The 24,169-nt window shown below is 38.8% G+C and overlaps 1 protein-coding gene across 1 annotated transcript in view; it reads left to right on the top strand.

Annotated features, from left to right (window-relative positions):
* Positions 1-24,169, top strand: part of LOC109931667 (protein unc-13 homolog B) — a 287,923-nt gene that overhangs the window by 79,094 nt on the left and 184,660 nt on the right. The window contains exons 5-6 of the mRNA XM_048595579.1: positions 6,935-7,264; positions 14,800-14,890. Coding sequence (XP_048451536.1) covers positions 6,935-7,264; positions 14,800-14,890 — 421 coding nt within the window. The remainder of the gene's footprint in view (positions 1-6,934; positions 7,265-14,799; positions 14,891-24,169) is intronic.

Below are 24,169 nucleotides of genomic sequence, written 5' to 3' on the forward strand. Positions count from 1 at the left end.
CAGTAATGGAATGGGATATTGATTATGAATCTGATAAAACAAAATTAAAACCATCATGTAGTAATACTAATAAGTCTGTGCATGTAAAAAATGCTGCGAGTGGGACAGAAAATAAAAATATTTCATCTTATCCAATGCCTGGCAATGAAATCAGCCCAAATAATGATAGATTGTTGATCAGTGAATCTTCTGCACTTCGCATTGAGCCTGTCTCTGTTACTGATGTGAAATCTGGACAGCATGTTATGAAAGCAGAGTTTTTTGAAATTAAAGAACTTCTAAATGTTACAAATCAATCTGCTATTACAAGCTTGAATAATCAACATGGTTTGGAAAAAAACAGTTCTCAAATTATAACAAGGCGACAAAAGTCCGATCAGAATAGAGATAAATGCTGTGTAGCTCCTTCTTTAGAAGATACAGAAGAAGTAGAGCAAACATCCAAATCAGGTCTCTTTAATTTATCCTTTGGAGGAAATGATTGGAAACTTCCTAGCATTTCAAGACTTAAACAGCAAAGAACAAATAAAAGTATATTTTCTTTCTTCAGTACAGCAGATGATACATTGAATCCTACCCAAGACTCAAACAGTGGTCCGTTTTCACCTGCTGCCAAAGAAACAGGCAATTCAGAAGGATTCTTCAAATTACCAGGTTTCTTTTCATCGACTCCCTTAGTTGAGAGAAGTAACAGAAACAGCTCTGTTTTTAGTTTCTTTGACAAGGCATTCATTGATGAAAAAAAGACAAAACAAGAGCCTTTTAAATCAAATTTTGTGGGACAAATTGAAAGACGTATAAACCAGGATGAAAAATCAACTTCTAGCCATGTAGGTAATGCCACAGAAATGATATATTTGGACATTATGCCATCAGTTCTGCAGCAAAACCGTCCTTTTGGAAATCATAATTATAATGGTATATCATCCTTGGAAAGCTCAGCAACAATTGGTGAAAGCAATAAACTTATAGTCAGTAACGATATTTATGATGGAAACAATGTTACTGTAGACTTGTTTTCAAGTCAACATGGAAATCAGAACACATTTGATATAACATGTCATTCTAAAGATAATGATGCTCAAACTGTAGGAACAGGAGATAGTGCCACCATTTCAAACGATAATTTTGTTGAGAGTCCTAATCCAAATTATATTGACGTTGATAATTGTACTGGGGATGAGAATATGTATGCTAATACTGTAGATGACAGTGAACTACAAAGTGATCTGATAAACAATTCAGTTGATGTGGTTGAAATATTGTATGAAAATACATCTGATGACACGTGTCCTGAGATGAAAAATAGTTCCAGCAAGATTGGTACAGAAAAGGAAATGAATTGGGAATTGCAAAGTTCTCAAACAAATGATTTTGAAAAGCTGGCAAATAAAGAACAAGAGCCTCTACCATCCTGTGCAGTTCTTGGACAAGAAAATTCTCGTGAATATATGAAGCTGCCTGCTTGTGAAAAGTCTTTGATAGACTCATCAGTAGAAATGTTTTCTGGTTTTATGACAAAATTAAAGTTGTTTTCTGCTAGTGAATCTAATAAAAACTCAAGTAGTTCAGTTTCATCATTTCAGTCAGTATTTACAAATTCAAACTCTGAATCAAGCATTCGGCAGAAAAGCCCATTTTTAAATTTGTCACAAGGTAGCCAGACTCAATCTGCTGAAAGTGAACTACTCCACATTTTTAAATTACTTCCTGAAAAATCAAAAGCAGCTGCAAGTTTGGAAGCTACTTTGTTGTATGAAGAAGTTGGTGAAGTTAAGGAAGGAAATTTTTTTCAAACTTTAAGGAATCCTGAAAAAATGTCAGATGTTTCTGAATGTAATATGGATATTGTTCATTGTAATAACATTAATCCATCCTTACTGGAAAAAGAACATTTGTGCTGCTCTGAAAACAAACAATTGGTACAAGAAAATACCAATGGCAAAGAGGCAGATCATAATATCAAGAATAGTGAAGCTGTAACTGAAATAAAATGTGAAGGCACACTTGAGCCAAAACCCCTAGAAATTCTTCAAATCTGTGAAAATATGCGAACTTCAGATGGACATGAAAAGGAAGAGTTGTCGACTGCAGTTTTTCTAACTGATGCTTCCTTTACTGGGAATGCCACAAATGCTGATGTTTCACCCTTAGGAAATAATTGTATTGAAACAGATGATGCAGTCACCAATATTGAGGCTAAAAATAAAGATGCAGCTGATTTATGGCCCAATGTCAATTCTTATGATCAACTACTTTCAGGTAGTTCACCAGTTTTGCAAAAGGTTGATAGAGAGATTCCCAATTCAGGCTCTGAAATTCCTAATGTCCAACCACTTAAACTTAAATTTCTGTCTTCTGCAGAATTTGGCAACTCCTTTAGTTCATTGTTTTCACAGCAACTATCTCCTAAAATTGATTCATTCGGGAACACTGGGTTATTATCCAGTTTCAAGAAGTTTTCTAAGGCCTTTTTTGAAGGGGATGCTGATCAAATGGTGAAATGTGAGGCAAATGCGCAAAATCCTACATTAGGAAAACTAGGCGACACCTTGAACCAAAAAGAGAATGCAGCCAATTATTTTAATTCTGTTATCACAAAGCAGCCTTTAAAAAGAGAAGAAATGCATATGCACAACACTTCAAGATCTGATTTGTCAGTTCATAAGGTAACTGAAAAAAGCCAGAGTAGCATGTTAACTGATGAGGGTAGAATGGCACAGTTGGAGCAAACATCAAAAGCTGTAGACAACATTATTGAAGGTGAAAGTCATACCAATAACAGCATAGAACAGTCATTTCTTACAGCAAAAAATACAGATTTTTTTCAGCATAGTCAAAATGTAGTACCTTCTGACGAATTACCAGAGCAACTTTTTATTAACTGGGAGAAGGCACCTGAGAATGAAACCGTTAACTCCCCTGCAGCCTGTTCATTGCCAGCAGTGGTGATTGGATCACAGGAGCAAACCTCACACAGTTTGGACCTTTTGACAATGAAAAGGCCAGTTTAAGTTTGAGCATGATAAATGGCACCAAAAGGTGAACCATTTATAATGCATTAGCTATGTAGTAGTAAAGTATATGTCTTCAATTAGACTTGTAGTTTTATTTTTTTAATCCAACCTTTTGTATTGAAACAATTAACTTTACACTCAGAGCTCCAACTCTATTAGACTAGGCCTTAAGTCATGTCCCATGATTTGCAGGCCATCACTTACAATGGGTTAAAAACTAAAAAAATAACTACAGATGCTGTAAATCGGAAACAAAAACAGTAATTGCTGGGAAAGCTCAGCAGGTTTGGCAGCATCTGTGGAGAGAAATCAGAGTTAATGATCTGGGTTGAGCGACCCATCTCTGATTCCTGTGATTTTTAAGAGAATGTCAATTTGTTTGATCTCATTCTGCTGTAATTATTTAACAACGTACTCTTTCCCTAAAAAGAAACAGACTGTGCATTTTTAAAATGATTGCTAAATGTATTTTGCTGTGTGCGGTAAATGTTTGTGGTGGGAACTGTGTTCTTAGAACGTGCAGGATAGGTAAGAGCTCAGCAAGATGCAATTTCTTGATTCTTTAAGCTATGCTGACAACCCATTGTAAGTAAAAGCTCAACAGGTCTGGCAGCATCTGTGGAGACAAATCAGAGTTAATGATCTGGGTTGAGTGACCCGTCTCTGATTCCTGTCCACAGATGCTGCCAGACCTGTTGAACTTTTACTTACAATGGGTTGTCAGATTTGAAGATTTGAGGGGAAGTCGGGAAAAACAATTCTTAACATCATTTCTGAGTTTTTCATTTGCCCCATATTTTCTCCCCTTTCTCGCCAATGATCACCCCACAGTCGGGTGAGGTATTTGTCATCACAACAATATTCTTGATTTTGTGTGATGCAAAACTTCTGAATGCGGGTAACGTTCTTGAAAATTACAACAGAAAAATAAATTCTTAACACCTCTATCTGTCTTTATAACCCTCAACAATCTATGGAGAACTTAAAAGCCACCTTACGAGGCTGTAGGACCTCTCAGAGGTGACATTGTCGGCACAGATTGCAGTAACAAAGGAAAGAAAATTGTTTAGATTGTTGAAGAGTGGCTAATTTATGGAAACTGACATTTAAAAACTCAGCCTCACGATTCCATACTTGCACAATTTTTATGTTTTTGCTTAATAGCATCCATTCATAATCACATCGCTCCGGTGGTTGGAGTCATACCTGACACATAGGAAGATGGTCATAGTTGTGGAAGGTCAATCATCTCAGCTCCAAGACATCGCTAGAGGAGTTCCTCAGGGTAGTGTCCTAGGCCCAACCATCTTCAGCTGCTTCATCAATGACCTTCCCTCCATCATAAGGTCAGAAGTAGAGATGTTCACCGATGATTGCACAATGTTCAGCACCATTCGTGACTCCTCAGATACTGAAGCAGCCCATGTTCACATGCAACAAGATCTGGACAATATCCATGCTTGGGCTGACAAGTGGCAAGTGACATTCGCGCCACACAAATGCCAGGCTATGACCATCACCAATAAGAGACAATCTAACCACCGCCCCTTGACATTCAATGGTGTTACCATCACTGAATCCCCCACCATCAACATCCTGGGGGTTACCATTGACCAGAAACTCAACTGGACTCACCACATTAACAGAGTGGCTACAAGAGCAGGCCAGAAGCTGGGAATACTGCAGTGAGTAACTCATCTCCTGACCCCTCAAAGGCTGTCCACCATCTACAAGGCACAAGTCAGGAGTGTGATGGAATACTCCCCACTTGCCTGGATGAGTGAAGCCCCAACAACACTCCAGAAGCTTGACACCATCCAGGACAAAACAGCCCGCTTGATTGACACTACACCCACAAGCATTCACTCCCTCCATCACCGACGCTCAGTAGCAGCAGTGTATACTATCTACAAGATGCACTGCAGAAATTCACCAAAGATCCTCAGACAGCACCTTCCAAACCCACGAGCACTTCCATCTAGAAGGACAAGGGCAGCAGATATATGTGAACACCATCACCTCCAAGTTCCTTTCCAAGTCACTCACCATCCTGACTTGGAAATATATCGCCGTTCCTTCACCATCGCAGGGTCAATATTCTGGAATTCCCTCCCTAATAGCATTGTGGGTCAACCCACAGAAGGAGGACCGCAGCGGTTCAAGAAAGCAGCTCACCACCCCCTTCTCAAGGGCAACTAGGGATGGGCAAGAAATGCTGGCCAGCCAGCGACGCCCACATCCCACGAAATGAATAAAAAAAAATTGACAGAAGAAAGTGTTAACTGTGTTAATAAATTGTTGTGATCTTGTGCTTTGTGTACCATTCAATCAGCATCAAATATCTCATCTTTTTGTCACATTGAATGCCTCCTGTCCTCAAAAGAATTCAGTGAAGATGGTTTATTACCCTTTTATCTGTTTGAGAAGTTATAAACTAAAACATTCACTATTATTACATACAGCTGTGTCAATTAGTGACAGTGGCCTAACAGTTGTTGCATTGGTATGCATGCTTAACACGACCAAATTATCATTTTCATGTTTCATCTTTGGTGACTCTTTTGCTTTCTAAATCTTCTGATTCATATGATGTTGTATTTTGTAGATGTGAAGGATTTTTAGGCAAAATCTCATCCTGTGTGTTGGTAAGAATTTGCAAACCAAAGAGCAATTATTTTTATTTGATGTACAATTGGGCCATGTGTTCAGTTGCATAAATGGCATAAAAATTTCTTTTTCCCCACACGACCAATTAGGTGTCTTAAAAGTATGTGTTAGGACAAGTGTGTTTTGCTTAAAAGATCTGGTCTCTTGTGAATATACCTGAAAACATAACATCAATTTGGGAATTACCATGATCAGAATTTTATTCCAAAAAAGTGTTTCATAAGTTACTTTTGGGTAATCATATGTGAACTTATTTGAACTGAATCAGGCAGAATTTATGAATTAAGATTACTTGTTTGAGAATAATTAACACAAATAAATAATCCATGGTGTATTTTGAATTTACTTGCATCTGTGGTTCAGCCTTATGGCTTAAAACTGCATAACTGAATATTCCCCTGTATACTTAATAGGCTTGATTGCATTACGATTTTGAAATATTTTGACTTCCAAAGTAGGGAATAGTGATGGGTCCATCCATGTTTATAACCTTTTTGAATGTTGGAGCTCTGAGTGTTATCACTTGTAAAGTGCTTATTACTCATACAATGTTATTGTGGTATAAAGTAAGTACTTGACCTATTTATTCTCCATTATAGATCTTTGTTCTAATTACCATTTAACACAACTTTTTTGCTGTGAAAATGTAAATATGTATCTTGTATAGTTTAATTGTTTTGTGGAAGTTCTCAGCTTTAGTTTGCTTCATGTGAAGGTGATTATGTGGCAGTTTTGTCTATAGTCTGCTCAGTGTAGTAGCACCTGCTGCTTCTGGTACTATGTGTTGTTACTGCTTCTGGGCATATGCCATTATAAGTACTTACTGAAGTGTCCTGCTAAAGAAACTGAAAGCTAAGAACCAATGCATTAAGTATCATGTATATGCATAACAGTCAGCAGTGTTATACTGATGAACTCCCAATATAATTTAAACAACATAAACCTTCAGTTAATTCATTGCAATGTGATCAAAAGCTTTGAATTAGAACGAATGTGAACAAAAGTTTTTTTTTTAAGGGAGTGAGTGCTAGAAATAAATTCAACATTCTTCTTTCCTACTGTGGAATTAGTAATCCTACCTCATGAATGTGTGAATTTAAAAGAATAGCATTAAGTATACAAATTGTCCCTGATTTCATTAGCAGTTTACTTTAAGTTCTACACTTGCCATATCTGTTATGCAATATGCATACAAGCTTTGCTGCAGTTGCTCTGAATTAGTTGCTGAAGTTTCTGTTCATGTTCTACAGCCCTGCAGGAAGCAGTAGATATGGCTCATCAGGAAACCTCAGCCAAGGCAGTTCTCAGCTTAGTGAATTTGATCATGACAATGAGAGCATCCATGGGTCTGGAATGGATGACCAGCGAGATCAAGAGTCATATTATTCTCATCACAGCTCAGGAAGCCTAAGACAAGATACCCAGGAATGGTACAGTGAAGATGATGGACAACAGAAACATTTCAGTGAATACAAGCAAGTTGAGCACCATCAAGATTCTGAACAAGTTGATGAAACTGTACGTGAAACTCCCGTCAGCAGTATTTCCCCACAGCTCGAGATTACAAAACTGCACGACAGGTGAATACTGCAATTATGTTATGTGCAATCCTTCTGCAAGTAGCTTTATTTAATTTCAAACAAAAAGAGAAAATGTTGGAGAAACTCAGCAGGCCTTTGCAGGAGCTGTGAAGAGAGCAACGGAGTTAAGATTGAATCCGATATAACTCTTCTTCAGTTCTGAAAAAGCATCATATTGGATTCAATGTTAAGAATTTCTTTCTCCACAGTTGCTTCCAGAACTGCTTTCCAGCACCAATATTTTGTTTTTAATTGTTTAATTCAGTTGGATAATGATCTTTTAAAAACCTTAGAGACGAAAATCAGTATCATGTATAGTGCTCAGTCAATTTGAAGCAGATGTTCTAACTACATACAGCACTGAAGATTTCAGGTCTGTGGTAAAGACCAGCATTGCATTTTATAATGTTGAAAGTATTTATTTTCAACCCTGTAATAAGTTCAAGTCTAGAATTTACTGTTTGCATTATTAACCCACCAACAATTACTTTTTTCAAGTAACAAATGCTATTTTAATATAGGCATTAACCTGTAAGTATGAATCTTTTATATGGGTGAGCATTTTGGGAACAGTGACCATAATTCCATAAGTTTTAAATTACTTATGGATAATGGAAAGAGTCGTCCTTGAGTGAAAGTACTAAATTGGGGGAAGGCTAACAACCACAATAGGCAGGGACTGGGGAATGTAGTTTGGGAATGACTATTTGAGGGTAAATCCACATGTTGGAATTTTTTAAAGGCCAGTTGATTGGATTTCAGGACCAGCATGTTTCTATGAAAAGGAAGGATAAGATTCTAGAACCTTGGATAACAAGAGAAATTGAGAGTTTAGTCAAAACAAAAGGTATAAATAAGGTTTAGGAACCTAAAGACAGACCAAGCTCTCAAAGACTATAAAGGGGGAAAGAAATTAAACAAGAAGTTAGGGCTAAAAGGGGTCATGAAATGTCTACGGAAAACAGGATTAAGGAAAATCTCAAGGCATTTTATACATATATAAGGTGCAAGAAAAAAAAATAAAGGGTAGGTCCACTCAAGGACCAAGGAGGGACTTTATGCATGGAGCCAAAGGAAATGGGTCAGGTTCTTAATGAATATTTTGAGTCAGTATTCACAAAGGAGAAGGACATGGTGGATGGTGAGTCTAGAGTGGGGTATGTTGATATTCTAGAGCATGTTGATATAAAAAAAGGAGGTGGTGCTGGGTGTTTTGAAATGCATTAAGGTAGACAAGTGGTAGGACCTGATGGGATCTATCACAGAATACTGGTGGAGGCGAGGGAAGAAATTGCTGGGACCCTGTACAAAATCTTTGTATCTTCTTCAGTCCCAGAAGTTCATCATGGCAGGTTGATACAGAAGGTAAAATCACACGGGATCTGCGGTGAGCTGGTAAGATGAATGCTGAACTGGTTAGGTCATAGGAGACAGAAAGTAACCGTGGAAGGGTATTTTTCTGACTGGAGATCTGTAACCAGTGGTGTTCTGCAGGGATTAGAGCTGGAACTCTTGTTGTTCGTAATGTATGTAAATGATATGGGGAAGAATATAGGTAGTCTGATAAGTAAATTAGCGAATGACATAAAGATTGGGGAAGCTGCAGATAGTGAGCAGGATTGCCAGAGGATAAAGCAGGATATAGATAGACTAGAGAGTTGTAGACAATAACAACCAATATGAGAAAACAGCCGTCAGTGTCAGTGTAAGAAATCCATCTCCAAGGATCTAGATGCATTTCCAAAGGATCCTGCGCAAACTGACCCACTCTCTTGCACATAACTCTTGAATCGACAGAAGCCCCTAACTGATGATGGCACAGGCATAACCACAAATCGTAATACCCATGAAGGAGATGATGTTGGCATTCACAGGTGTGGTCATGGCAGGGGTGAGGCTGAACCATAGAATGTGATGGTATGGTTTTACGTCAACAACCCATTCACGTCCCACAACCCTTTCATCCCAGAATCTCTTCTGGTTTACAAGCTGTAGAGAGTGTGAGCATGCACCTCTTTCTTTCTTTACACTTGTACCTCTCTTCTTTCGAGATCCAAGAACTGCCACCTGGTGACTTACTCTTGCAGGAGCATAAAGTGCAACAGCAGGAACAACACACTATCGAGGGAGCAACATATTTGTTCAGTCTCAAACGTGCAACTACTAGCATACAAACTTTAAAGGATAGGATAGAAGTGAGATCTGCACATATTGATTCACCAGGTGCAAATGTCCTATAGTTAGGACAGGTGCCAGTTTCCCAGCAGTAGTGGTCAGGCATGATTTCTTTTGCAGGGAACACAGCTGAGGCCTTCAAAAGAAATGAAAGCAGAAGTCTGAAGACATGCACAAAATGCTCTTGGTGGGTGGGAAAACTGGCCTGAACATCATCTATCATTATCAAGGAGTATGGAAGAGTCCAACGCTATTTGGCAAAAGCAACAAAAACAGAAATTGCTGGAAAAGCTCAGCAGATCTGGCACCATCTGTGGAAAGAAATCAGAGTTAATGTTTTGGGTCAAGTGACCCTTCCTCAGAAGGCATAAGGCCTTGTGCAGCTCTCAAGCCACATTCTTTTAAATGCATTAGTAATGGTAAACTTGCAGACCCAACCATGGTGAAGCATCTGATGATTATTGTCTGTTTTCTTAGCAGCACAAGCAAGAGCCACCTTCCACCTAGCTGTGGAAGTTCAACCTAAGATCATGAAGTCTTGTTTTTATTAAATTCATTAGAGGGCATTAGATATCAATGGCTGGGCCAGCAAATATTGCCCATCCCTTGTTACTCTTGAGAAGGTGATGCTGACCTGTCTTTTTAACCCACTGCTGTCTATTTGGTTTTGGTAAACCCACAATGCTGTTAAGGATGGAATTATAGCATTTTGATCCAGGGCCACTGAAGGAATGCCAATATAGGAACATAGGAACAAGAGTGGCCCGTATGTGTTAGTACCTTAAACAAAAATTTATTTATTTCAGATTTAAAATTAATTTTGATCCAGCATCCACTACTGTTTATAGAAGAGAGTTCCAAACATCAACCACCGTTTGTGCATAGAAGTGCTTCCTTACATCTCCCCTGAATGGCCTGGCCCTAATTCTCAGACTATACCCTCTAGTTCTTGAATCCCCAGTCAGTGGAACTAGTTTATCTATGTCTACAGTGTCTTTTTCCTGTTAATGTCTGTATGTAGCATCTATTACAATTTTCAACCCTTTGTTGTTCCTCAGTTCCATTCATTTGTCTCTACTGAATGCTTTCCCCTCATTATATCTTCCCTCACCATTGAAGTAACATGTTTCTAATCAGTAAGGCTACTCTATCTCCTCCATCATTTTCCCAATCCACCCTGTAAACTTTATAACGTGGTATATTGAGTTTCCATTCCTGACCATTCTGTCTCAGTAATGGCTACTATAACACAGTCTCAAATATGAACTTGTTCCTGCAGCTCATTGAATTTATTCCTTTATGCTCCATGCATTCATATATAGAACTCTTATTTGGGCCATACATTGTAACCCATTCCAAAGTACTGTGTCTTTATTCACATGTTTATTATTTCTGTCTTCCAGTTTAATCAATACCCCTCTGAGTTTTAACATTACCTGCCATTCTTGAAGTAGGATTTCTGACTGTTTCTTTATTGTGTCATGTTACTTGATTTTGAAACTGGATTGACTTTCCTTGAACCTCTCCCTTATTTGTGAGTTGAAAGTCTTTGTGACCACCCTATTTAGCCTTTCTGCTTGGACATTGGTCCCAGATCAGTTTCACGTAGAGCCCGTCCCAAAGGTATGGTTCCTTCCTGTCCATATACTGATGCCAGGAAATGGAATACCTCTTTCCTGCAACACTCCTTTGCCATGCTTTCACTTCCCTAATTTGCTTTTCTCTATGCCAGTGGTTCTGGTAATAATTCAGAGATTATAACCCTTGAGGTTCAGTTCTTTAATTTTGTTTCTAGTTCCTGATAGACAGGACCTCTTGTCTATGTTGTTGGCCCCAATATGGACCACAACAACTGAATCCTCTCTCCCACTCTTAATATCCATTCAAGCCAGTTCAAGATGTCCCTTGCTTTAGCACAGGCAGGCAACACACCACGCAGGACTCTCAATCCTGCTAACAAAGGAAGCTATCTGTACCCCTAATTATGGAATCCCCTACCATGACCACTTTTCATTTTGCTACCCTCACTTGAATGGACTCCCGAAGCATGATGCAGTGGTCACTTTGCCCATCCTCCCTATTGTCCTTTTCCTTATCCACACTGGGAGTAAGTACCTCATAACTGTTGTACAAGGACAAGAGCTGAGGCTCCTCCAATACTAAATTCAGGATACCTCTACCTGGCTCCCTTGTCGTCATACCCATGTATCCCTGACCATTGGCTGAAATTTTAAGTACTTAAACTCCAAGATGTGATTCTGTACCTCCCTGATGTGTCACAGTGTATGAAACTGAGAGTCCAGCTAATCAACTCTGAGCCAGAGTTCCTCAAGCAACCAACACTTCCGAAAGATGTGATCACTATGAAGCAAATGGGGGTCCACTAGCTCTCACATCATGCAGGCAGAACACAATATCTGGCCCTGCATCTCTAAATTATTAAATTAGTTTTTAATTTGTTTTCTTTAAATTTCCTAGCTGTTTTCAGTTTTTAATCTGTAAAATAGTTCTCCAATTTATCTTTAATCTGAAAGCAACTCGGATTAGGCATACAAAATAGCAGTTACTAACCAAACAATGAATTTACACCTTTTCCTGTGATGTCACTGTTTTTCTCAGTTTCTGATCAGAGTCTCCTGTCCAACTGATTCCTCTTTCCCCTTACGCCCCAAATTCTCTAAGACGTTACTTTGGTGAGTACTTCTGCTGTTTAATGTCAATGAGCGAAAAGGAAAAACTGATCGTCTCCCCCTCGTCCTCTTCCATTTCTACCACCACCACCACCACCACCACCTCTTCTCCACCTCTTCCTCCTCCTTGTTTCATCTCATCCTCCTATTTCATCTCCTTCGGTTGGTTCTTTTCTACCTCCTCCTCATCGTCCTTCTGTTTCTAGTTCTCTACCACCACCTCCTGTTTCACATAACTTCAGTTATACACTAATGCAATAAAGCAGTACCTCCTATAGTTCCAAGTGAAGATGGTGAGTGACTTCGATGAGATGTATTTCCTCCCCTCGTCCTTATAAGGCTGTCTAAGAAGCCTTAGTGAATTTCTGCAGTGCATCTTATAGATGGTATACATTGTTGCTACTGAGTGCCTGCAGTGGAGGGAGTGAATGACTGTGGATTTGGTGCCAGTCCACGAGACTGCTTTGACTTGGATAGTGTCAAGTTTCATGCCTGTATTTGGAGCATGTAGGGAGTATTCCATCACAGTCTTGACTTGTGCCATATGAATGAAAAACAAGCTTGGGAAGTCAGGAGATGAGTTATTGGCTCAAGATTCCTAGCCTCTGACCTGCTCGTTTAGCTACAGTATTTATATGGTTAGTCAAGTTCACTTCTGATCAGTAGTTGCATCCTAGATGTTGCTAATGGGATTCAGTGATGGTAATACCATTCAATGTCAAGGGGCAATGGTTAGATTATCTTTTGTTGGAGAAAGTCATTGTCTGACACTTGTGTAGCGTCACTGTTACTAGCCACATTGGTCCAAGCTCATATTATCCAGGTATAGCTATATTTGGACACAGATTGTTTCTGTATCTGGAGATACATGAATGGTGATGAACATTTGTGCAATCATCAGCAAACACCTCCATTTCTGATCTTATGGAGGGAAGGTCCAAAGTAGCTGGTTAGGCCTAGGACACTACCCTGAGGAACTTCTTTAGAGATATTGTTGGAACAAAGATGACAGATCTCCAACAAGCACAATCATCTTCCCTTATTCCAAGTGTGATTCCACCCAGCGCAGGGTATTCCCCCTGATTCCCATTTGACTCCAGTTTTGCCAGAACTCCTGGATTTTGCTTTCAGTCAGATGCAGCCTTGATGTCAAGGGCAGTCACTTTCACCTCACCTCCTTTCTTGTCGCAACTGTGCGGTTTCAGCCTGCTGCCATCATGGTTGTAAATACCTGTATTCAGAGGTTAGGAGAGTTTCTCAGGAGTTCAAGAATCTGTTCTCCAACACACAACTAGGATTGCTGAGGCACTACCCCTGTGGCAGTGATTCTGTGGAGCACAGACTACCTGACCTCTCTTGGGATGTCAGTGTTTGTCTTCAAATCCTTACCATTCCACTAGTGCCCTTGCTGTTGCTTGTCAGCTGGCCGACCAAGACTACTACTGCCCGTGCCAAGATGTTGAAGTCTAAAGTTGGTTTTCCAGGCTCAGAGCCTTTTGAGACTAGCTTATAAGGCTATTTGCAGCCTTTCTGTACTGAAAGGTAGCTGCCTTGCATCATCCATGCTGCACCCAATGGGAGAAGATTAATCCAGGCAAAAGAGCCACAAGTCAGATACTAATGAAAACCCATATCTGCAATTAGCTCTGAGGTCTGTGGCACTCCACTGGTTGCTGTTTGCCAACCTGGCCATGACCCATTTATCCTAGCTGTCTTATTTTTTCCCTCAATTTCCTCTTAATTCATGCTTTATCCATACCAATTCATCACCCCCAACCTCATGAGCTCTTCTCTTCTGTAGTAACCTTGATGTGGAACGTTATTGTTTTGCCTTTTGGTCTTCCCAATGCACTACATCTACTATTTCCTCTTTATATACCCTGCTATGTCCTTAAAGAACGCTAATAAATTTTTCAAACATTATTTCCTTTTTTAAAAATATCATGTTGACTCTGCATAATTGCATTATGACAGGCACCACAGTGGTTAGCACTGTTGCCTCGCACTGCCAGGGACCCAGGTTCGATTCCACTGTGTGGAATGATACTACCACCTTAATAATGGATTGTAGCATTTTCACAATGGCAGATGTTAGACTAACTGGTCTGTAGTTTCCTCCTTTCGGTCTTCTTTCTTTCTTGAATATATTCTTACGTTTATGGCTATCCAATCCATTGGAATCCACAAAAACACAGCCATTCCAGAATGTAATGAATGTTGGAAGATGACAATCCACTGTCTCTGCAGCCTGTAGTAGCCACCCTGTTCTCCAATCTTAGGATGGAGTTAATCAGTTCAGGGGACATTTCGGCCTTTAGTAGCATTTGATGTGGAGGTGCCAGTGTTGGACGGGGTGGACAATGTCAGAAGTCAGATAACACCAGACTATAATCCAACAGGTTTGTTTGAAATCACAAGGTTTCAGAGCATTGCCCCCTTCGTCAGGTGAAGTGGCTTCACCTGATGAAGGGGCAACGCTCCGAAATCTTGTGATTTCAAATAAACCTGTTATCTCACTTATTTAGTTGCATTTGTTCTTTTAGTTATTTTTCTTAATGTTCATCATTTTTTAAAGTTGTTTAGACTTTACATATCTTTGAACAAGACTGTAATGGTTATTATAATTGTCTCGTGTATCATTAATCACTTAAGAATTCATTTTGTTTTCAGCTATGATGAAGTTGGTACACCTCCATTTTCTCCTGCTCGAGCACGCTGGATTCGAGCTATCAACAAAGTTCGGATACAAATCCAAGAGGTAGTAGTACAGTTTGTGTTACAAAATCTGACTGATCCTGTTTCCAAATATATAAGTCACAGATTTTGATTGTTTCTAGCTCTGTATCAATGACTGTCATCAATTCATTTGACTGTATTGCTGGATGTACATGTTTAGTAATTATAGTGATTTGTGCATAGATTTGAATGTATATATGTAGTGAATATAGGGAATTGGTTACCTCATATTTAATCACAACCAAGGTTCAAACTTGCTACTAAAGATAAAATTGTGGAAATGTATTTTCTTTATACTAGTTTAGCATCATGTGTATTTATAAGTCGCTCATTCATAAGACAGTTTATCAACAATTTGCATAAATTCTTCATAAATACTTCAATGTGAAACAACAAAGATTTAAAATGTAGGAGTGTAGCACTACATTATCACTAGTAGGAAATATACTTACTGTGGAAAGTATTAAGTTACGTGCTTAAAGGTGATGAATCCTCCAGTCATTAATTTCAAGAGCCTGAGCTCATTTTTCAGGTGAAACGTAAATCATATCTTTGGGGGATGTTTGTAAAATTAGTTGTCTTAAAAACACTACTGTAAATAATGGCTTGACACCGAAACCCAAATTTTAAAAGTCACATTGGCATCTAAAAATTGGAAAAACTTCAGATTTTGTTTTTTAGATGTAGTTTGGTATGATTTGTTCTGGAGTATTGTTTTCATTTTGAGTTTTAAATCTAAAATAGTGGTAAGGATAGTTAAAAGCTCATGTATTGTCATTGGTCTGTAATAGAAGTAAAAGACCATTGCAAGATTTGGAGATAACCGAAGTGGAAAAATAACCCAGTGTGACAGGACATTTCAGGAAAAACAGATATTTTCAGTGCCGTTTTGCATTTTCTATTTGTGATGTCAGATAAGCTTATGGAGGTCATAATTGAGCATAATTGATCTTTGAAATGTATGCCATTAAACAAATCTGAAATGGCAGTTTGTGACTATCAAGATTCTATTTAGTTGAGTAGCAAGTGAAAGTCGGAATTGTTTTTGATATAGTTGATGAAGAAATGCTTTTAGTTCTCAATGTCTCAGTGCATATCATAAGTTTACATATGCCATCAATTATTTGTGCTCAAATGAGCCAAATGATAAGACTGAGATTGTATTCCTTATATTTCTACAGAAGTGACATAATGCTGTTAAGCAATATCACAGCAGCATGTACTCGAAGAAGCCTGGCCAGTTTTGTTCCTTAATTTATAAAGTATCACAGACTAAAAATATCTTCACTATATGTTATTTCTTCCTGTACACACACACACAATACGAAGAGTGAAAACAGTAAGTGCCATTTGTTGAATTCTCAGTGTTATCTTGTCACACCAGAAATAAGGTTTTGGAGTAGATCTGTAGCTCGGGTTGTGGGTGTTGAGGTTGGTTGGATCGCCGAGCTGGTTTGTTGTTCCGCAGACGTTTCATTACCGTGCTTGGTAACATCCTCAGTGCAGCCTCTGATGAAACGTCGGTGTGTTTTCCCGCCAGGTTTTTAAACTCTGGGGTCCATTGCGATGGATTGCCTCACTTCCACGTTTCCTCCGTAGTGGAATGTATATGGGGTCGAGTTAACAAACACATTGAACTCGACCCCATATACATTCCACTACAGAGGAAACGTGGAAGTGAGGCAATCCATCGCAATGGACCCCAGAGTTTAAAAACCTGGCGGGAAAACACACCGACGTTTCATCAGAGGCTGCACTGAGGATGTTAGCAAGCACGGTAACGAAACATTTGCGGAACAACAAACCAGCTCGGCGAGCCAACCAACCTCAACACAACAGAAATAGACGGAGGAAATATGGAAGCACAAGACAAGCATGCATAGTTTACAGTATTTCCCAAAGTATAATGATCTAATTTAATAAATATACTAACTTCTGTGTTAGTTTCTTGTTCAGTTAACAGTGGAAGTAGGCAAATGTAAGTTACAATTTATAAACCACCCCTAATGTAGAAAATGTTCAAAGTTGCTTCATAGCGATACAATCAAATAAAAATAATGCCTGTCAAAATCAGGATATGTTGTAAATGGTGATATTGAAATGGTTGAAGACATTGGAAGGCAGGTAAGTTTAAGGAGTGTCTTTCTAAGCATGAGTTTTAGACTGCTGAATGTATGACCACCAGTAGTGTGCTAAAAGGAGGAGAGTGTGCACAAAAGGCCAAAGTCAGAAGTTCATAGTGCTGCATAGAAAGCACTTGCTGTGTATGTTTTAGTATTTTTCTTAACTTAAACTATAAATAATGTATGTAAACAAAATGAAAAACTGCACATTTAATATAATGCTTCAAAATGAAAGTTTAGAGCAGTTCTTTATCAACACTTTCTTTTTCATCCAATATGGCTGTATTTGTATTTCTATTTTGTAGTTCTGTTTCTGTATTCAAAATTTCAGCCTATGTGCTATCCTATAATTGTAACAGAGAAAATAGGCATTTTGTTTAGTTCTTTCTGTCTGTGTCATAATTACATTTTAAGCAGCACAATCAAATTGACTTTGACAGAGGTTAGAAATTGTGGTTTGGTATTCAAAACTCTGTTTTACAAATTTCTGCATACTCATTCCTATACCTGAAGCAGGTCAATCCTGAGAGCTTGTACTGGCCGTTTGTATTTCTGCTAGCACTTGCCCAGCACAGTCAGTGCTTCACTAAAAAGTGTAGTGCTTTGGGCAGGAGGCAAATCTAATGAGAAAAATTGTCACCAGCTCACAATCCGGCATTGTCAAGTTAGAGTCAAAGAGGTTACAGCATGGAAACAGCCCCTTCAGACCAATGTGCCCATGCCATCCAGTTTTCAGAACTTTGGCTCTTTTTCCTGCATTTGGTCCATATCCCTCCATACTTATCCCATTCATGTACCTGTCCAAATGTTTCTTAAATGATACAATTGTACTTGCTTCCACCACTATCTCTGGCAGTCCATTCCAGACACTCACCACCCTCTGTGTGAAAATATTGCCCCTCAGGACCCTTTTGTATCTCTCACCTTTCACCTTAAACCTGTGCCCTGTAAACTCTTCCTAGTTAAATAATATCCTTTCTGTAATAGGGCAACCAGAACTGCGCACAGTGCTCGAAGTGTGGCCTCACCAACGTCTTGTACAACTGCAACAAGATGTAGCAACTTCTATACTCAGTGCTCTGACTGATGAAAGCAAGCATGCCAAAAGCCTTCTTCACCCTGTCTACCTGTGATTCGACTTTCAAGGAACTATGAACCTGTACGCCTAGATCTCTTCCTTTATAATACCCCCAGGACCCTACCATTGACAAAAAAGTCCTCCCTGGTTTGCCTTACCAAAATGCAACACCTTGCACTTAACTAAATGAAACTCATCTACCATTCCTCAGCCCATTGGCCCAGTTGATCAAGATCTCGCTGCATTCCCAGATAACTTTCTTCACTGTCCTCTATACCACCAATCTTGATGTCATCTGCAAACTTTCTAACCATACCTGCTAAATTCTCTTCCAAATCATTTATATAAATTACAAATAACAGTGGACCCCGCACCAATCCCTGTGGCACACCGCTGGTAATAGGACTCCAGTCTAAAAAACAACCCTCTACCACCACCCTCTGACTTCAAACGCCAAGCCAATTTTGTATCCAATTGTCTAGCTCTCCCTGGATCCCATGAGATTTAACTTTACTCAACAACCTACCATGCTGTACCTTATCATAGGCCTTGCTAAAGTCCATGTAGACAGTGTCTACTGCACTGCCCTCATGTACTTTCTTGGCCCCCCCTTCAAAAAACTCAATCCAATTTGTGAGACACGATTTCCCACGCACAAAGCCATGCTGACTATCCCAAATGAATCCTTGCCTCTCCAAATGCCTGTAGATCCTGTCTCTCAGAATTCCCTTTAACAACTTGCCCAGAACAGATGTTAGGCTCACCGGTCTATAGTTACATGGCATTTCCTTGCAGCCTTTCTTAAATGAAGGCACAACATTAGCCACCCTCCGATCTTCAGGCATTTCACCTGTGGCTGTAGATTGTGTAAGTGTCTCCGCAGTTTCTTCCCTAGCCTCCTACCAAGTCCTGGGATACACTTCATCAGGTTTTGGGGATTTATCTACTTTAATGTGTTTTAAGACTTCCAGCACCACCTCTTCTGTAATGTGGGCACTGTGCAAGAGATCACTATTTATTTCCCCAAGTTCCTTATCATCCATATGTTTCTTGACGGTGAATACTGACGAGAAGTATTCATTTAGGATTTCACCCATCTCTTGTGCCTCCACACATAGATGACCTTGTTGATCTTTAAGAGGCCCTATTCTCTCCCTAGTTACTCTTTTGCCATTCATGTACATGTAAAATTTCTTTGGATTGTCCTTTTACCTTATCTGCCAAAGCCATCTCGTGTCCCCTTTCAGCTGTACGGATTTCTCTTTTAAGTGTACTCCGACACCTTCTATACTCATCAAGGAATAAATTTGATCCCAGTTACCTATACATGTCATTTGTCTCCTTCCTTTTCAAGACCAGGGCCTCAATAATTCTAGTCATCCAGGGTTCCCTACTCCTGCCAGCCTTACCCTTCACTCTAACAGGAACTTGCTGGTCCTGAACCCTCATTAACTCACTTTTGAAAGCCTCCCACTTACCAGATGCCCCTTTACCTGCAAACAGCCTTTGCCAAACAACTTCTGAAATTTCCTATCTAAGACCGTCAAAATTGGCCTTCCCCCATATTAAAACTTTAACTTGTAGACTAGATCTATCCTTTTCCACAGCTATTTTAAAACTAGTGGGATTACGGTCACTGGTCCCAAAGTGCTCCCGCACTAATACTTCCGTCACTTTCCCTGCTTTATTTCCCAAGAGGAGGTCAAGTTTTGCCCCTTCTTTAGTAGGGCCGTCTACATACTGATCTACACATCTACATGAGAAATTCTTCCTGAACACACTTAACAAATTTGTCTCCATCCAAGCCCTTAACACTATGGCAGTCCCAGTTAATGTTAGGAAAGTTTAAAAATGCCTACTATTACAACCCTATTATTTTTGCAGCTATCAGTGATTTCCTTGCATATTTGGTCCTCAATCTCCTGCTGACTATTGGGGGGGCCTATAGTACAATGCTATCAAAGTAATCTCCCTCTTTTTATTTCTTAGTTCTACCCATACAAACTCAGTCAATGGGCTCTCGAGAATGCCTTCTCTCTGTACGGCCATGATGTTCTCCCTAATCAAAAATGCAACAATCCCTCCTCTCTTGCCTCCGTTTCTATCCTTCCTATAGCATCTGTATTCCGGAACATTGAACTGCCAGTCATGTCCGTTCCTCAGCCATGTTTTGTGTAATAGCTATAATATCCCAGTCCTGCGTACCCATACATGCCCTGAGTTCATTTGCCTTAATTGTCAGGTCTCTTGCATTGAAATAAGTGCAGTTTAATTCAGACTCCCCTTGCTGTGCACTTGGTGCCATGTCTAGTACTGGGATTACCAACACTATTTACTATTTAACTTGGTCTCATTAACCTTTGTACTGCCCTCAACTTTCTGTTTTGTCTCCCTACTGCTTTGGATCCCAAGCTGACTATGGATAATGAGATAGAAATGAGCCAGCTGCTGTATAACCTCCATGTTGGGGAGGAAGGAAGTTATGTAGTGTATTGGACAGCATTCACAGAGCTCAGAGATATTGCAAATCCCAAGATTGTTGCTGAGTGCAACTCCACCTGATGGACTAGTTTCAACACAGTTGAAAGATTCTCCAAGAGTTTGTATGGGAGCTGAGATGAACTCCTAGCAAGTTTTGAATGTAGGCAATTCTGGTTTACTTGCATTAAAAGAAGACGGTGACATGTATGTATTGGTTTAGTACGCAAGTCTTTTTGTGTGAATAAACAACTTGGTTTCATTTTTATGTTAATTATCTATGGCTGGTGAATTAATTACTATTCAGATTACTTAAGTCTAAAAATATGACTGAATTGATTATAATTCAAAAGACCTCAAAGACAAAAATAAGAAAATATTTAGCATTTTTCCTTAATGTTGCTTCTTTCTTTTTCAGAAAATGCTTGCAATCAAACAATCATGGTAATATAGAGCTAGCAGTGAATTGATAACTTCAGCCTAAAATTTATTATTGGCAATATCGATTGGTAGATACTTCATATATTCATGTGCTATGCCTTTATTCTGTGTGTGAACACTGGCATTTACCTGTATTACTTTTTGTGGGTTCTTTTTGTGATAAAATAGCAACTAAAGCGTTGCAATGTAGATATGTTAGGTATTTGCTTGCTGAGAGGGGAAAGATTTAAAAGGGACCGAAGGAGCAACTCTTTCATAAGGAGCATGGTACGTGTATGGAATAAGCTGCCAGAGGAAGTGGTGGAGCTTGGTACAATTACAACATTTAAAAGGAATCTGGATGGGTATATGAATAAGAAGGGGTTAGAGGGATATGGGCTAAATGCTGGCAAATGGGACTAGATTTATGTAGGATATCTGGTCATCATGGACAAGTTGATCTGAAGGGCTTGTTTCCATGCTGTACAGCTCTATGACTCTATGATACTGCCAATAGAGCTTTCAAGGTTTTCATCTAATTTTATACATTAATTTTTTAAAAATGTACAAAAGCTTAAGAGGCATTGGTTTCAAAGTTGTGGTACAGATAAACTGCAAAATAAGGCCACATCTAAGAATCATAAATTCAGATCAAACTAAGAATAGGTACATCAGTGTGTTCTGGGATGCTTTGTTGGCTCTATGGAATATCACAAAATGTCTTCAGAAGATTTGGCTTCCTTGGAGCAATGTTGTCCTTCTAAATGCCAAAATTGTGCAATTGAAAGGCTATTATATAAATCAGAGAGGACCATCATTTTAGAATGAGCTCTGAGAATCAAAAAATTGAGTCCTTGGACAAACTGTCTGTCTCTCCCAACTAGGTACTAGAATTGCATGTTGCTGAAGCATTGAAACTTCCCAAAGTAATGCTGATATAAATTTATTAAGCACAGAGCTTATGGGAGAGACAGCCTTAAGCAAAATTAGACCATTGTCATGTGGTGGAGGAGATGGATTGGTATGAAATTTTAATGATGAGAAGTTTGGAAATTACATCACAAAAATCATCACAAATGGAGCCACTTTCCAGAGCAAAGTTTTGATGACACAGAAACAATTGGGGATCATGACAAAGGAAAAGTTAATTCCACAGATCTGAGATTTAACGTGAAAAAGCTGAGGAAAAAGATTTTGGATATTAAATCTGTCCTGAAGGAAGCTTTTACAGGATCAGACAATAAAACTTCACAGTTGCGAGATTTGCTGGATTTCAACTTACTTGACTTTAACAACTAGAATGTAGTAGAAAATAATAGGAGTTTAATATCCTATAGTGATGAACATCTGGAGGAAAGAAACAGAAGTGACAGTACGGATATATTCAAGGACTCTTTAAAATGAAAAACAGTTGTTCAATGAAGCCCAATGCCAACGTGAAGGACTGAAATGTTTACTACAGAATTTGCTAACTTGCAAGGCTAATAATTCTTCAGGAGATCAACTGTGTTGGCATCTTGTGAAAGACCAGATATGATGACAACTGAGAAAGGATTGGTCTACAACCAAAAGACTGTGAACACAGAACAAGTATACGACAGTCAGTATGCAGGGATTTTAATAAAAACTTGAAAGGATGCATAATTTCAGAAATGTCTTCAAGGAGAGGCAACAGAGAACGTTAAAAACAATGGAAGATAATGCCAATCAGTGGTATGCTGATCTACTAAAATTACAAGAACCAGGTACATGTTAAGAATGTCCATATAAACATTAGACATTATCTGCTTGTGTTCATTATGAGATTAGTTTTTTTAGTTGCAAGTTGAAACTTTCAGGTAAGCTGTTAAAGGAGGACAAGTTAGAGATTTTAATATAAGTATAATTGAAACCAGTAACCAAAAATGTGTTAATTTCCACCTCCATGATTGTCATATATGAGGGCGCATTAACAGTACAACTTAAGAATTACTGCAGGACAATTTCCAGAGCCATGGTTTGTTGGCTGAAGGATAGATATTGTAAAGCTTCTCAAAGAAAGGATTATTGTATTCCTTCTCATTCTAATGCAGCATTCGATTTGGGTTTAAAAAGTGCACAGGATGACCACTCGCTATCCTGGACAATATTCAAAACTAGCTGAAGGTGCATAATTATTTATGAATTGCAGATTCTCCCACTGAGTGCTGTCAAGAGAGACGCTGCGCATGTGTATGACATACGTGCTTGAAGTTAGTGCTAGACACCAGAGCTGTGATTGGTGTAAATGGATTACTAACAAGTTGAAGTCATTTCATATAAATGCAAACTGTGCAGTTCAGAAAATATTGTGTAATTTTAACGTGTAAGTAAGACACTAACAAACATATTCATTCATCATACTCAGCCAATTGTGTTCATGGTCATTTTTGTGGATAACTGACATTTCTGATAGAAGGCAGATGAAGGGATTGTTTTTAATCATTCATGGGATGTTGAGGTTGTTGCTTAGCCAGCACTTTTTGTTACCTATCCCTAATCATCAAAAAGCATAGAAGAGTGGCAGATTTCCTTCCCTAAAAGACATTAGTGAATTAGATGGTTTGCCGACAATCAAAAGTGACAGATTGCCATTAGACCAGTACTTTTGTCTGAAATTTTTATTGAAATTAAAATTTTGCCATATGCCATGGTAGGATTTGCTTTTGGATTACTATTCCAGAGACATTACCATTGTGCCACTGGCTTCCCCTCTGCATTCAGTATTAAATGGGATAGATCTGAAGCAAATGATCAATTAAAATGTCCTGAAGCGATAAAAATGACGAATTATTAAGAACTTTACTCTAGAGATCAATGACCACTAAATATTTGCACCCTATTTTGTATAAAATCCCATTTGTTTCATCAGTTTTGCAGTCATAGTAACTGGTGTAATAGTTTTTAGTTAAAAGGATGAATCATCTCCAATCCAATGTAACGGAGGGCACAAGACAGTTATACAGCATATCTACATGAGCACATCGTATACTGAGCCTTTACTCATTTTTTTATTTAAACAGTTTGAAGAATTGTAAGAATAATTAAAGGAATGTATTGTAGAATCCACTAGAAGTATAATGCACAACAGTAATATGCTAGTTCAATTTTAACTCAAATTCATTCATATATATTTGTACCTGAAATGCCAGTCAAGCTCTGAATTTCCAATGGAGCTTGCACAAAC

The sequence above is a fragment of the Rhincodon typus genome, chromosome 1, assembly GCF_021869965.1.
Source record: "Rhincodon typus isolate 14 chromosome 1, sRhiTyp1.1, whole genome shotgun sequence".
In the NCBI taxonomy this organism is placed as follows: Eukaryota; Metazoa; Chordata; class Chondrichthyes; order Orectolobiformes; family Rhincodontidae; genus Rhincodon; species Rhincodon typus.